Source organism: Phalacrocorax carbo, chromosome 2 (assembly GCF_963921805.1).
Source record: "Phalacrocorax carbo chromosome 2, bPhaCar2.1, whole genome shotgun sequence".
NCBI classification, from domain to species: domain Eukaryota; kingdom Metazoa; phylum Chordata; class Aves; order Suliformes; family Phalacrocoracidae; genus Phalacrocorax; species Phalacrocorax carbo.
The window spans coordinates 47596371-47613312 of NC_087514.1; the positions used below are offsets into that span (position 1 = coordinate 47596371).

Consider the following 16942-nt stretch of genomic DNA (forward strand, 5'->3'; position numbering starts at 1 on the left):
CCAAAAATTTATTTTTTAAGATCGAATAAAACTTTGCAGAAATATTTTACAGGTTTTAAAAAGTAAAAAGAAGGAAAAGGATAAAAGTGAATACCCAGCTAGTACGGATTTAAGGAACTGATTGCATTCCATTGCTTAGATGAAAACTTTTGAAAAGAAATTACCTTGAAAAGCTATTGCTGTCAGAAGCAGAGCTGGTCCCTGATTTTGTACAGCCCCATGCAAAGACAAATATCTAAGCAGGACTTAAGCAAGCTGCACGACAGCACTAGCTGAGGGAGTTTGCCAGGTGGGTACTAGATACGAAAAAGAGATCATTGGATTATAAACTACATAGAGTGGCAGCGTCTGCTTTCTGAATTTGGGCAGATTTTGGCAGAAGGGGCTGCCATTCACCGCTGACAAGACCCTCAGATGGCACCACAACCGAAATAATAATAGGAAGCTGGGCAAAAGGTGGTGTTTAAGAAGTGCTGCCCTGGTATTTCTGAGCAGGCCTATGAAAAAGCTGTTTGTTGCCCACCCTGTAACACTTTCACCCTAACCACCAGTACTTGAAGCTCTCTTTGCAGGGTAAAATGCTGAAAACTTTTTAAAAATTTATTCTTAATATAATGGCTACTGAATTCCCATTTCAGGAAGGCCTTCCAGACTGCACAGGATAACTGGTTTGAGGAACGTAACTTGGACCGGCAGCCATTTGTGTACTATGGACATTTAATTTCTTCTGCTGTGGGGACGGGAAATGAGGGAGGTGTATGCCTGGATGCAGAGCTGTTAAGCGCGTTCTGGACACGGTTGCAGACAGAGGCAAAGTACCAAAATACACCCGGCATTAACTACCCAAAGCAGTATCATCTCTTTCATCCACAAACTATTCTACTTACAACAACTTCATATACAACACCTAGTTTTATTTTACTAGTGTAAGACGATTAATACTTGAGTATCAGAAGTTATTCAGACTATGTCTTACATCATTTAAAACTCCTTTACAAAGGACCAATTATTCTCCCACAGTTCTATTTCACCAACCTGTACAGACAACGGGTGTGCACAAGCAGGATCTCCTGCCTAAAGGCACTGAACATAAAATAAATAAACGAATGACAAATATTATTTTATCTCTTTATTTTTTTTTTCCAGAATATTTTAATATTGAAGCCCAAGTTGTTATTTTCAAGGGTTAAGGAAGGGGAAAAGGAAAGGGAGAAGAGAGAAGTTATGAAGACAAATTATTTTATTTAATTTATGGTTTTGTGAATGGTCATTTCCGTAGGCAACAAAATGTTGTTTTCTTAAAAAAAAAATAAAACGAACAGCACCATTAAAGAAAGCATGATCCCTGAATTCTAAACAAAACACTGTCTTGAAACAAAAAAATTGCTAAAATGCTTGTTTCTCCCAGTCACGTCTGGTGGGGTAACAAAGCGAAGCATAACAGCATTGAACGGTAGCAATCCTGCTGAAACCAGCTACACCCCCTTCTGAAGATTCAGAGAACCACTTTCCGAGCTTGTCCTGTGGGAATAATATTTTCTTTGGTAGAGGACTGAAGGAGGGTATTTACTTCACTGAATGCAGATAGAAAAAATATCTATGCACGTTAGGGATCTCCCCAATAAATCTGTATTTCTCATGCATGTTAGGTACGAGTGGATTTCACATTGCTGTTATACTGCAGGAGTAATACTGCCCCATAAAGGCATAGAATGGCTAATGTCGAACAGATGTAAACATTCAGAATACTGACAAAAAAAAAAATACATACACACAAAAAACCCTGTACTGAAAATGTGAATCGAGTTAAGTTTCCTTAAAGCAGAAAAAATATTTTACAGCAGTACAAGAGAATTATGGCAACAAAGTAAAGCACTTTTCTTGTAACATTCATGAACAGTACAAATACAACAAAGTTATTCTACGGACTAAATTATTCTTTAACTATCAAATATAGTACAAAGCGAAATATTATGTGCTATAAAAGAAGCAGCTCCTTAAATTAGACTAAAAAATGCTTTTCTTTTTTCTTCGTTGGTTTTACAGTGACAAAGCATGATGACCGAAGACAACAGGATTTCATAGATTCAGAAACATTTAGCTACACAGGTCCATGATAAATCCACTGAACGTTTTGTTGCTTCCCCCCCAGTGTTCTGCAGAGCCACGGAAGACAAACCGCTGCGCTGCTGCCAGGAGACTGCAGAAGTCATTCAGTGTCCAGAGCAGGGCCGTTCACGTGTGTCAGCTAAAATGATCCCTCTCGGTGACACTTCTCAGCTCATCTCGAGTGTTTATCCCGGTACTTCACCACACCTTGGAGAAACTGCTAAACCAGAGGCTACAATAACTATTCTGAAATTGTGCGTGTGTTTATAAGGGGAAGGGGGTGCAGCATAAGGTAATTTTACTTCAGAAATTGCATTATAAAGCACCATATGCACCAGCTTAAAAACTGTGCGAGGAATTGCAGGGCCCTGAAAAACCATCTGCACGTTCTGTAGCTTACCCTGACAACATGCACCACCCTCAAGGAGAAAGTCTATAGTACAGAGAATATACCTTTTGCTTTATGGCTCAACCTTTACTTTTTGTCTTTTAAATGCTATTTCATGTACTAGACCTCAGCAGATAAATAAAATGCAAACAGGGAGCATCCAGTTCACCATTTCTTAATAATTTTTTTAAAACATTGTTTCAAAGGGAGTTTCTGCTTGGAAAGTCTGTTCAGTACAGAAACACACGAACACACACACTGCAAATGCCCTAACGTTATCTGCGTATCTCACAGGTACGCAATTAAAACAATAAAGAGGGAGGAAAGAAAAAAAGAGTGTTTCTCCCTCTCACCCAAAAGTGCTGCTCCAGGGGTAGGAGTGGGGGAACAACTTCAGAGATTTTTTTTTTTTAAAAAAAGGTAAATTATACATGCGGGACAGTGGGACACATACGTACGTACACGCAAACACAGAGCAGTGTGTTCTTAAGCAATTCTTTCACCACTTTTCAGTGCATAAACTATTAACACCCCATGGTGCAAACTGCATGGTCATTAGCAAACACAACAATGTTGGGCCTGAAACGTGGACAATTAAACAAAAAAAAAAAAGAGAAGTAAGTCAAAATTAACCTCTAAACGTGACTGTGTTCTTATTGAAGACCAAGGGTCACTCCCCCCCAAGCATTCGTGTGATACCAGATTCCAAGTAAGGTTTTCACTCACACTGGGATTCAGTCAGGCTCCTGTATCACCACAGTTGCTTTTGGGTATTTTAATACCCTAAAACTATAACCTGTAACAACACTTCACGACTGCCGCTAACTAATTGGTCAAATTTATTCCTGGTGCACCTCCAATGACTCCAGAATGAAAGGAGTGGAACTGCACTATGGAAGAGTTTGGTCGGTTGTCTAATATAGCATAGCACCATCCAGTCTAATGCCATTTTAAATAACACTTTATCGTGACCTCACACATGCAAGTTGCAATCCTGACACAAAAAAGACAGTATGACATGAATGAGTTACCTACCGCATTAGTCACACTCTCATCCTTCGAACAAAGTAAAACTATTTTGCGGCTGGAATTTATTTCTGTATTATGTCAGTCAATACAAGAAGTATTTCAAGATGCAAGTACAAACAAATATTGACTTATGTGCTGTGGACAGGAACACCTGAGCTAGAAATAAGGATTCCCAGCAGGCTTATATAAACATAGGTTACTAGACGTCTAAGACTGTTTGCTCTCTTTATTTTAAATAGAAGTATCCTACCAAGTATAAATACAATGCAATACAATTCCGATACAAAGGCTCCTCAAGTGTGAATTTGATATGCATTAACTGACTACACTCATGCTTACTCATGAGTATTTTCCAGTCACGGTTTTGCCAGCAGCTGGCGTAGCACTGGATGCTCATTTTCATGTGTTTGCTTTTAGGTTTTTGCTTGGCTAGCTTATTTTCCTACCAGAAGACCTGAAAGTGCTGAGAAGCCTTTTCTTAACTCACATGTCATATTAAGGAGCACTTTTGTATAGAAAAAATATATTATTGTATCAGCAACAAATTTGTTAGTGTAATTATAAATGGCCTTTGTACCACACAGTGTCAAAAATAATATTGATATGTTGCTAATTACAATAAGAGAGAACATCAAGGTGCACCATAGAGCTTCCTATGACAGGAATGTACGCTGTAGATATTCCAGCTCACTTTTAAGACAATAAATGGTATTTATCATGTTTGTGAAAATGGTCCCCACAAGAAAATAAATGTGGTTCCTCCATTCAGTAGAACCTCACTAATATGCACCTGGCAATGTAACGCGCTCAGGGAGACAGGTTACAGCTGATGAATAAATATGCAAACAAAGATCATATAAAAAAGTATAGTGTAAAATGTAGTATACTTTTTATTTTCTATATGTAGTTCTATCATTCACATTAATAATTCAGAACGCAACCGTAAATGCATCACAAAATCCAAGCAGTATTACATCTCACACATTCTTACCACATTGCTCTCTGAAAATTGTGGAAGGAAAATCAGTTTTCTTGAGCAGACTGTAAGGCCTTTGGATTAGTGAGGTTCTACTGGAATGGTAAAAATAACATTTCTCTCTGATGCTGACATTTGGGCAGACCCAACCACACATTGGCAGATGGATGACTTGCACTCCACATTTTGTGTTCTTGAAGCGGGAGTAAAAAAACCCAAGGTATTTTCATCTCCCCAGCAACTGCATGTGCTTTATCCCTTTATAATATTTTCCTTTTAGGTGAATAGGGCCCCAAAATTATTGTTTTTCTTCTCTGCTGTTATGGTGGCTAGCGCATCTGGAATACAGCTATAGTCCTAAATGTAAATACAGTACTGGATAAATACTGAAGGTTTCTTTAAAGATGCAGTATCCCTTTTAAAAATGCCTTTTTGCTTCCAAATTTCTAAAACGTAGAGTAAGGGGTCTGAATTCCTTCGGGGGGAAAAAAAAGTCAGTATTGTAAGTAATTCTAAGAATTACTTTAAATGGCAAAACTCTGAGATGTTATTTAAATAGAGTAACTCACATAAGAGGAAGAACAACTGATAATCTAATATTCAACCAATATGCAGTTAGAATCTTTCCTTATTCATTCATCATAAGAACGCATCATTTTTAGGCCATGGAAAGACTAAAACATGCAGAACCTATGACATAAGTCTGATCATATATATATATATATATATATGTAAGTGTATATATAATCTATATATATTTGGGACTGACAAACCAAGTGGGCAGATTAGAGAGACAAATACAAATAAAGAATATTTAAACGGGAAACAGGAAAATAAGTTTCTAATCTCCAGTAGAGAAGTTACTTTCTCCAGATTCTACTGAAGCCAATGCGATTCCAGTGTTGGTCCCACTAACCCATCACATGTACAAATCTTTCTCAAGGAATCAACAAGAAGAGATAATGAGTAAGATCTGAGGTCCATAGTCCCTGGCAGGCATGTAAGGAAACTCTAACAAGTAAATGTCTTTTTTTTTTTTTTTTTTTTTTTTTTCTAGGTGAAGTGACTATATTTTAGCCCTAGATAGTGAAAGTCAATTGAAGAAAACAATCCTATCGGCAGAAAAACTGCAAACTGACTTAGAAGCTACGAAGGCCTATACCCCACACCTTACTACTACCCCACTCGAAACAGTCGCTATTCAGTGTGTTATTCATTCTGCATAGTTACTCCACTTCTTGCAGTTATTCTTCCACTGATCTTTAGCCTGCTGCTTGTATCAACTATCAAAAAGTGGAGAAAAAACGTGCTGCACTTTGTGCAAATAAATAAAAGCTACGAATGACATGCATTAATGCCTTTTTTTTTTTTTTTAGCACAGCAAGAGAGCTCATAGAAACTTCAGTAACAAGGCTATTTTTTTTTTAAAACTACTTCTACAGGTTTCCTCTTCTTCCAGAAAATGGCACTCAGGCAGGAATAACTAAATTCTGAAAGCACCATGTGGAAGAAAAAACAAAACAAAACAAAAAATCAATCAACTAATTGCAAACCATTAGTGGCCTAAACTGTTCCAATTTCTCCTTTCCTTTGTCCTGCTCTCCCGTGCTGATAAGGGATACTGCATCTTTGATTCGGTTCCTACCGTACAACCAGACAAGCTACACACAGTTTGGAAGGCCCTATGCAATCATCATGACAGAAGGCTCCACAGCCTTTGCACACGATCATGGCTTTCAGCCTGCAAGAGCATTTCAGTTCCAGTTCATCGGCATTGCTACTGTCAGCAAATTTCTGAACCGGGATCTGCGCGTTCTGGTTAGACAGGCCTGTGGCCGTGTTTGAGCCGCTTCCTAAAATCCCAATCGATTTCTCAATTGCAGATGCTGCCCTTTTGAAGCTTGTGCTACCGAAGTGTATTGTTGGATAATTTCCACAGAGCTGCTGCTGCTGCTGCTGCTGCGGGTGCTGCGTCTGTATTTTCTGAGCAGCAAGTTGGGTAAAAGGCTTCTGTGGCTCAGAAAGTAAATAGGAAGAGAAATCTGCATTTTTTAATGCAAACGCTTTTAACTGTTCTTTCACTTCGTTCTGATCATAGGAAGCTTGTTTCATGCCCAGTTCGCAGCTGCTGTTCAAACCTTCCTCAAAAGAAATAGGTTCAGATTTTATATTGCTACAGATGCTTGCTGGCTGAGGCCAACTAAGTCTTTTAGTGGTTTCCATAGTAACTGTCGGTTGTTTTTGATCAGAGGGGACTTCTGCATTTGGGTGAGGAGGGGGAGGAGGTGGCAGGGGCGGAGGGGGAGGAGGGGGATGCACTAATGTTTTACTCTGCAGAGTTTGAGAGGCACTGGCAATGTCATCACCTTCCTTAATTTGAATATTAGGGGAAAACACACTTCCTAGCCTCAGCTGGTGAGCTGCTGTAGATATATTCACATCTCCCAAGCCCTTCTGTTCCAGGTGTCTGCTAAAAGCAAATGCGTTGCAGCCAGGTGGGCCTTTTGAAGTAGTTTGCAACAAAGCTGCTGTAGGAATGGGGCCTCTTGCAGCCATGGACATTTGGTAAAAATGCTGTCTATGTGAGGTACTAGCTTCTGCATGAAAGCTGCCATTTTTATCAATGTGAAATAAGCTCTGCTGGAAACTGCATGAAGGCAACGGCCTCTTCTGCTGCTTGATCTCTGGGCTGTGAGCGATTCGGCTCTGAATAGCATGTTTGTTCAGCCACTCCTGCTTAAATGGCTGACCATGCCCTAGCTGATTCATGGTGGAACTAATTACACAGGGAGCCACTTTAACATCTGTGTCCATTGACACCTTCCCAGGCTCACATTTAATTTGAGCATGTTCCCCTACAGTCCTGGCCATCCTCTTTTTCGGATGGTTTTCACGCTTTCTGATTTGTAGCGGGGCTATGCTGCCTGCTGTAAATCCTTTACCATCTGGATTAGGAGAGCTGGAAGGGTGTTCAACAATATTTCTCTCGGACACTGCTGTTTTACATACTGAGGTAGTTTGCAAAGGCAAGGGAAGCCTGTTAATTTCTAGTTTGGCTCCTGATCTGGGCTGCGGTAGCACTTTCTCTAAAGGCAGATTGCCTTGCAGTAACTGTGTCACTAAAGGATTGTTGGCCTCCACTGACGACAAGCGACAGCTAGAGCCCCCGGCACTGGTAACTCTCTTTAGGGTTTCTGTTGTCAGGGACAGGGAGTCTTCCATGGAGTCCGCAACGGATGTCTTGGATGTCTGCGGCGGCTGCGCACTTGTGGCCATTTCTGCAGCCTGGGCAGGCATTTCAGGTCCTGTAAAATCCTCAGTGTCCATCCTGAAGCACTTGTCAGACTCATTAGTTTCTGCTTTAACAGGAACAGCAACGCTCGTCAACAGACTCCTGGATTGCAGTTCTGACATCTGCGTGTAACTGGAAGGTTCGGTTTTGACATGTTTTAAGCAGTTTTGCTCTGCATATTCCTTATGCTTACCGGAGTTAAGATGGCTGACCACTGGCTGGTCTGTACTCATTGCCTCTTCATCATGCCAACAAATTCTATTGTTAGTGTTATACTGATTGGCACAAGCAGCATCTGCTTCATTTTTAAATGCTGAAGGACCTCTTAATTGCTCAGCAAAAGCTTGGCTGGGAGTAACCACCTCAATTAATTTCTCTTGAGGAGCAAGAGGCACTTCTCGAAGACTTGAACAGCCTGCCTGCAAGTTCTTGCTGTCTTGCTTTGCTGTAATGGTGATAAAGCTGGAACTGTGCTCAAGGCTTTCACTAGAGACCACTTCAGGCCTGCTTATGACAGACACCTGAGGACAGGCTATACTTTGTAAGGCAGCTTCTGTCCTTACAGGTCTGCTCTGCAGGTCAATGCTGTTCTCTGCATTTTCAATAGAAGAAGGAAGTGACAGACTGGAATTCAGATTTGTAGTGTGGTCAACAATGACTTTGCAAGGTATAGACCTATTCATGGCAGTTTGTGTAAAGCTCACTGGCTGCGATTTACCAGAGAGATCCATTCGGTTTCGTGCTCCAGAGCTTTTTTCTAAGAGATCAGCGTTCAACTTAGTAGCATTATCGTAAGAGCTTATTGTCACCATGTTACCAGTAAACATTGAAATGGGCGGTCTTGCAACAGAATCTGCTACTGCAAGGGCCTCACTGCAACTTAAAGCTGACCTAACGGTAGTGTGAATGGAGACAGTGCTTTGCTCATTACACCCAGTTATGGCTATCTTATCAGAAGAAAATCTGTTGGTAGTCCCCACTGGGGGAATCAGTACAGAACTACCAGAGAGATGATTTGGCAAATTATTTGCAATAGATGAAGCTGGCACAGTGGCATAATGACTGGAGACTGCATTATTCGCATTGCTACTTGGTATCGGCAACCTTTTGTCATCGATGGCATTTGATAAGACTGTACTGTCTATGGAGACTGGTACATTACTGTTATCAATACATTTTGGTCCAACGGTTATGCATGGAGTATCAGCCCCTTGGATGGTTTTCAGCATATTTATATTACAAGCTGAAACTGCTGTGTTTGCACTGTCAACAGACATTAAAACAGAGGATTTATCAACAGAACTTGCAAAAGAAAGTTCTTTAATTGCTCCAGACATAGCAGTGCTGCAAACAGACACAGAGACTGAACTTTTATTATAAAGCACTGGCACACTGTTACTTTCAGTAGAGGTAGATGAAATAATTTTCTCACACAATTGTGGCACAGGTATATTTTCATCAGAACTGTGCACAGATATCTCAGTAGCAGTTTCTGGTAATGTAGCTGTGTTAAGTGGCTGCTGCAATAAAGTGTTAGTCTCACGGTGGTGAGCAGACTTGTTGCTAGGGGACCTGCAGTTGGGATTAACTATAATGACACCGGTAGAACCTTCAATCTTCGTGTCAGTAGAAGTTGGTATTTCCAGAGATGAGGTACTTTCCTTTGAGCTGAACTGCGACTTTGATTCTTTATTAGTCTGGAGTAAATGAGCTCTGGCTTGATGCTTTGCAAATAGCTTGGCCTTTGTTTGCTCCTTGATGTGTGCCAGCGTTCTTGTCTTCCCACCTTCGCATGGGGTCCCCATTGCTCCAGAGACTATGCTTGCAGCTGCTGCCACGGCTGCTGCAGCTGCAGCTTCTCTTTGGGCTCTTGCTTGCTGAGCTCTTGCTTTGATATCTGCGAGAGTTCTAGCCCCAGTGTTTCTCCCACTGCTGACCGATGTACTTGGGGAAACTCGAGGTTCTGGTTTAGAAACAGGTTGGCTCTTGATGATGAAAGGTGGTCCAATTTTTGAAAGCTGAATCTAAAGGAAGAAAAAAACCCAATAATTTTAATGAGGTCATCGACTCGCTAAAATCACCAGCTGTCTCTTAAAGGGTCAGAGAAAGGTAATGAAGGAAATCACTGTTCAGTGCAGCTGGACAGGAAAATGCTAAAAATTAATGATATTTGCACTTGAGTATTTTATCATCCTCCAGCATGAATAACTGACACCTGTGTTAGTCTACTCACATTGATCCTTCTGACAGGAAGAAAGACTGAACTGGATGACAACATGATGCTTATCTGATATAATTTGTCCGACCTGTTTTATATGCAGTATATCTAACTCAGAAGATCAACAAGCCTAGTGCAGTGATACTGGAAAAAAGCCTACAACTAAGCACTCGCTGCAAATGTGTGAAAAAATTACGATCATGTAGTGCTTTTGCTCCTTGGTCTCCAATGACTAAGACATTGGGAACAGCCTATCTTTCGCTCATATACGAGACAACAAATCTTGCCTTTAGATAGGATGTAGCAGCGTCTCCACTGAGCCTGTTTTTCATGTTACACCACCGAGCGCTTTAGAGTAGTGGTATAAAAGAAGTGAATCACCAAAGGATATGCCTTTCCCTTCCTCACTTGCTATTTTAAAAGACACGCTTTAGTACAGCCCTAGGATACCTCCTACACTACTGCATTTCAAAAATGAAATCCTCAAACCTCCAAATATTAAAAATGCAAATATTAAAGTTTTAAATACCTAAAACTTTAAGCAAAATAATAACCTGCAAAATCACTGGGATTATTAGTATGTTTCCAGTTAGGCACATCTGTTTTCAGGATTAGAGATTAAGAGTCCTGGGACCACTTTGTAAGTCATATACTCTCTCAGAATACCCAAAGGTAGGCAAAAAACCCATTTCAATTTCTTAAAAGGGACATATGTTTACCGGCTGTCCACAGTAATAGGACTTAGTGGTTAATGATGTGACTTCTCTTCTTAAAGGAACTGAGAAGAAACTAGGTAATGTTTGTAGAAAACGTAGTCATAAGTTATGACAGGAAATGAGAGCCATATAGCAGAATGATTTAGGAGAACTGAGGTTCTTTTTCCTCTTTTGATTACAAAAGACAGGGGTTTGTTGGTGAGATGACCCAAGAGCCAAATATTTCTTACACAAAAAACATACTAGACTTGATTGTCCAAAATTATTCTTTCAAAATGCTTGCCAATTTTTCAGTATTCTCATTCACTGCCTGGAAGCTTCAGGGAGATTCAGTTCTAAAGACTGTGCAAGACCGACAGCATCTGATTTTCCATAAGAGATCAGTGGAAATCAATATTAAGATGGCATTGGAATATATAACCATTTATATAACTGTACAACTCTATGCTGGTCAGGAGGGCTGGAATACTTCACTTTTCCTAGCAGTGGAATTTTTGGCTTATAAATAAACACTCATGCTTAATATTATGACGCTTTAACATTTACGTGTACATATTTTAGAGAATATCATGAACTCACAATTACTTCAAAACATTTTGCTTTCTGTTTCAGTAGCAACTTTTTTCAGTTTCCACTTTGCATCACCAGAACTTCTAAAGCTCAAAGTGCTTGATTATTTTTATTATCATAGTCATGACCTTTTTTTATTCCCTAGTGATCTATTTTCCTTTGTGCTTAGAGAGTGATTAGAATTTATTAGGCTAGATAGAGACCTTCCAAATATGAAAGAGTATCACTAAACTCAGAATGGGCTAACTTCCAATTGCATCACTGCTCATAAAAATAAATTAATTGAAATATGCTGCCCCACTAGTGATTAAAACAGTTAGCCTATTTGCCCTCCTGGCCATATTAACAATGTTCACTGATTGCAGCAGTTAAAAATAAATGCAGAAAAGGGCATTTCTGAATAATCAGGAACTAGTATTGCAAAGTCAACGGCTTAAGTTCACCAAATTGGATCTATAACTTGGCTGATGTCATCAGGTACAATATTAAAAGGGTCAAAATGCTGAGCCTATATATAACTAAATCTATAGATCCCTCTGTTAGGAAAAAAAGCTTTCAAATGGAATTTACTTTCTTACATAGCAGAATGATACACATAAAAATGTTTGCTTTGTTGGTGTATCTTTTTTACCTTTCGCTTTGCCATTAACAAAGATATCTATACATATATTAATTAGCCACTTCCCCTGATAGCCAGGTCTCTGTTTCCAATTAATTCTACAGGGATATCTTATACTTCAGCCTACCCCAAGCCTGGGGCTTGCAAAGGGATTTCCAACTACTCTGACTCCACATTCTCTTGCTGGATTAAGGCACTGGTTGTTTTTCTTAATATTGGTGATGGTAACACTTATTATTCATGCCTTCTGGAGAAGTCATCTGCAGGAGAACGAGCAGATAATACAGTTGGGCAGTTACAAAAACAAGTAGCACTGTGTAAATGATGGGGAAGCTCTTGAATTAGATTAAGCAATAGATACTGGAAAATTTTCCCTCACACAAAAGCAATTTTGTAGCAAAGACCCTGACTGAACAAATAGAGGTATATTTATATCAGAAGTAATTTGGCATGGTAGGAATGTAATAGAGTAAAGCAAACCCATCAGTACTAACACCCGCCACACCTCCACAAAAAATAAACCATGCACTGTGTCTGCATGCAGTCAGTAGGAGGGAGATAATAAAACTTCAGTTTCCAAGACAGCCTGTTTATTCATTACTTTACCTTAAGGGGTGGAACTCGGGGTTCTTCTCTGGGTGGCTGATCTTTATCAGATGGACTTGTTGATGAAGCACTACGGTTAGGCTGATCATCATCTATTCTAGCTCTCTTCTCTTTGCAGATTCCAAAACTGTGCTGTTCTGCTGTTTTCCTCTTTGGGATCTCTGGGTCTCTACTTTCATTCCTCACTTCAGGTGATTTTGTGGGTTCCAATGACTTGGAAGAATGTGAACTCTCTAGACGGCTTTGGGTGCTGCCTGTTAGCTTGTGAGATTTACTTCTGCACACTTCAGAGAATGTAGCTTTCTCTAGAGATGAGGTATATAGTTTATCATGTGGCTTTGATGGAAGCAATTCGATATTTTTGCCAACTGATCCTTCTGATAAGACAGCTACCTCTGGTGGCAAGAGTGTACTTTTCTTGTCACCTCTTTGCTGAACACTGTGATTTTTAATTTTGATCACCTCTGGAGGAGAGTGTTCTGGGATGGATGCAATGTAGGATTTCTCAATTTCAGAATGTGACTTACATGGCTGTTGAGTGAGGTTTTTGCTTTGGGGTTCTTCCAATACTGAAGTATCAGGTATAATTGTTAGTGGACCAACTTTTATATTTTCAGGGGCACTCTGAAGTTGCTTTGGCTGAGCAGCAAGAGTCTCTTCTTGAACCACCTTAGGAATGGCAGAGCTTTCTTCTTTCAAAGCGGGAAGGGAGTCTTCCAACAAACATGGAGATTTCCTTTGTTGCAGAATAAGTCTTTCACTGCTTGGGGAATTAGAAACTGGAGATGTTTCTGATGGAAGAGGCAAACTATTTGCCACAGATGTTTCAGAAGCTAGAAGAACAGAAGATACTGAAGATGTTTCTGATGTTAAAGGCAAATCAGACATTGGAGATGTTTCTGATGTTAAAGGTAAATTAGAAGCTGGTGATGCCTCTGATGTTAAAGGTAAATTTGACATCAGAGATGCTTCTGAGGTTACAGGGGAGGTGGACATTGGAGAGACTTCTGACATTAAAGGTGTGTGCAAGTTTTCATCACTGGCCTTTTGCTGATTATCACCTTCAATGTTTTCAGTACTGGACACTTCAGATGAGCAAGCTGTTTCAAGAGATGCTGGAGTACAGGGTTCCTCTGAAGTTGACTGAGTGTCTCCTCCAGGAGAGGCAATACAAACACACGGTCCTTCTGGACTTCCAGAGGAAAAGGAAGTTTCAGAAATACAAGCGTTCTCAGATAACTGTTCCTCAGGGTCACTTTGAAGCTCCATATCCACTGCAATTCCCCCACCAGTGAACAAGGAGCCTTCCAGAGCAGCATTTTGCATTTCTGGTGCAATTAGCTCTTTTGCAGACTCAGAATCCTTCTCTGCTGTATCACTGACAGAGTTTGTGGATGAAGCTGATCGTGCTGGTGATAGGCAATCCTCCAGCTGATCCACCACAACTGACATCTCCTCCTGAGGGCATTCTGACTTCAACTCCACTTTAATTTCAATGTGAGATACGGTATCGGTTACATCATTCATCATGACACAGGACTCAGTGCTGTCTGCAAGCTGTACTGCCTCTGTTTCTTCATTTGTGCCAGCTGGACTTACTGACTCCTCAGAAAACTCATGTTCTGTTTTATGGTTCTCCTCTTGGCATTCACAAATACTTGTCTCAACCTCTTCAGCAATCTCCTCCTGAATGACTGATTCTTCAGGTATCAGTATATCATCTGAATCTGCTGTTAGATCCTTGACAGGTACCTGTTCCATACTACAAAGAGGTGGACAATAATCTCTCTCCGGTAAAGGTGGAATTTTAGCGCCTTTCTCTTCTTGGTCCTCAAAGGTTGCTTGCTTAGAAGGACCAGGTGTGCCAGAAGACCCACACAAAGAATTGCTGTCATCTTCATCGTTGTTCTGCACTGCAGTGAGCTTCATTGATTCCCCCCTTGACATTCCCAATCTAAATAAAAACACACACATTAAAAAGGGCTTTTCATCACAGATGTGATAAAGGAGTAGGACCATCTTTCTAGCCCACATCTTTTATTTACAAAAAGGACATATTTTCCAGTTTAAAGTAGTGGCTTGATTAAGTGGTGGCTGACTAATTTATATATGGTTTTATGTATTTTGGAAACCTAACTACCCAGATTGTCTTACTTGTGTTAAAAAACTCTTTTATTTTTTTTTAAATAAGTAATCTATTATTCATTATTTAACTATTTGTCACTTCAATGAAACAGAAAAGAAAGCTTCACAGATTCACCACTACTCATATTCTGTTTGAATGTCTGTGGTGGTTGGTTGTTGTGTTTTTTTTTTAAATACCAGCGCAACACTGCAATACTAATACAGCATGCATGGCAGAGGAAATTCACAACTATATCTTCTTCCATCAGTAACAGTTCTAAAGGAAATCCCTTTTTATCTCCTACACCTGCATTTAGGGCCAGCACAGCCAGCAATATGGCTTAAATGCTGCACTTTAAAGAAAAAGCTGCACCTAAAACTAATAAGGCAAAGCATGTGTTTTGGTTTTGTAATTTGACAGTCATTTCAAATTTATGAAGAAAATCAAAATAACTCCACTTCAGCCTCATTTTACAACTCAAGCCAATTGTAAAGATCTAGGTTGACAGCTTCTGTGTTTTTGCTTCATTCTTTCAGCAAACTAAATATTTCATTTAAGATAAAACCTATTTCTAAATAGAGATCTATGTATATACTATTCATTTGATTTCACTATAATTAGAAAGAAATCTAACATTTTTAAAGAGCAAAAAAGACACATATTTATAATCTATGTATTCATTCTCAGGGATGAAGTGCAAAGGAACCATTCCTACACATACTTCCCTTCTGAAGGTTTTCTTACTTCTAGTCCTGAAAATATTAGTTTAAAAAAGTTTTATTACTTCAGCAGAATTAAAAAAAAAAACACAATAGACAAAACCAAAAGCCAAGGGTTGAAAAAATGGTTATTTTAAAAAATGTATGCGCTTTGACATCCTAATTTCCTTCTTAGAACAGTGGGAATACATGTGTTCAGCATCTTTAGTAAGATTTTCAAAGCAAACTTTGTGCCTCAGCAATCCCATAATGGTAGAAAATACAGAAAAGCGTAGCTGGAGGCCTTAAAAGAAATTTCATGGTCTTAAGGATCTTCTCATCTAATTACAGAAGTTTGATCTCTGCTCTCATTTTAATCAGAAAACAAAGAATAATATGGAAATAAACAAGTGTAAAAGATATTCAGAAATTATGGAAGCAAGATAACTTGTCAGTGTGCAGCCAGAGGACACAGAGTTCAAAAAGGCCCATGTATATGGAAGTACAGAATAAACATGTAAAAAGCAAAAATCTGTGGTTGTGCATTTTAAAAATACTGAAAAGATGATGCATTACAGTGACAGCTGTAAACACACACACCCTGCCCCCCCCCCGCCCAGCCTGGGAATGGTACCCTAAGAAGCACTCTCAAGGTAATTATTGATATTGCCTACTACTAGTCATTTAATATGCACAAAGTCTCCCTATGTCATCCATACACTGAGGAAGGACCCTCTAGAGAACAATTCAGAACGGCACCTTTACATCTCCCACGTTGAATGCATTTCAGAAGATGTGGCTTTCTTCTATATAAACTACAGGTTCCCTATATAGTCTAAGTTTAGGTTTTAAGTTTAGGTGAGTAAAGTTTAGTTTACCTAGGTTTAGGTGAGTAACTTCCTCTAAAATTCCTTGTGTAAACAAGCAAAAGTTATCTCAGGAAAATGGAGGGGAAAGAAATCCACTGCATTACTGAAAGCTGAATCAGTGGTCTATTTTCTCCAGCTGGCTTACATCATGAAAAGATGTTCCCTAATAGTTACCTTTATGGAATAAAAAACAGCAAAGGAATGAAGGACAGGATAAAGGTGAATGCAGCTGTCACATGGACACTACACAAATACACACAGTCTAGTAACATACCGAAGGGGAAGAAGTGTAAGAAAAATAAGACAATGCAGGATTAAGGCCGGCAGAACAAGTACTGAATCTTAGAATCACAGAATCATTAAGTTGGAAAAGACCTCTAGGATTTATCAGCTCCAACTGTCAACCCAACAGCACCGTGCCTCCTAAACCATGCCCTGAAGTGCCACGTCTACATGTTTTTTGAACACCTCCGGGGATGGTGACTCCACCATCTCTCTGGGCAGCCTCTTCCAATGCCCAAACACTCTTTCACTACATAAATTTTTCCTAATATCCAGTCTAAACCTCCCCTGATGCAGCTTGAGGCCACTTCCTCTTGTTCTATTGCTAGTGACCTGGGAGAAGAGACCAACACCCACCTCGCTACAGCCTCCTTTCAGGTAGTTGTAGAGAGCAAGAAGGTCTCCCCTCAGCCTCCTCTTCTCCAGACTAAACAACCCCAGTTCC

The 16942-nt window shown here is 39.7% G+C and overlaps 1 protein-coding gene across 3 annotated transcripts in view; it reads right to left on the bottom strand.

Annotated features, from left to right (window-relative positions):
- Positions 1 to 1114: 1114 nt before the first annotated feature.
- The window catches only part of ASXL3 (ASXL transcriptional regulator 3), a 76833-nt gene continuing 61005 nt past the window's right edge, over positions 1115 to 16942 (bottom strand). For all 3 annotated transcript variants that reach the window (XM_064442779.1, XM_064442780.1, XM_064442782.1), the window contains 2 exons: positions 12524 to 14477; positions 1115 to 9818 (listed from right to left, as the gene is read on the bottom strand). In XM_064442779.1, coding sequence (XP_064298849.1) covers positions 6144 to 9818; positions 12524 to 14477 — 5629 coding nt within the window. In that variant the 3' untranslated portion in view covers positions 1115 to 6143. The remainder of the gene's footprint in view (positions 9819 to 12523; positions 14478 to 16942) is intronic.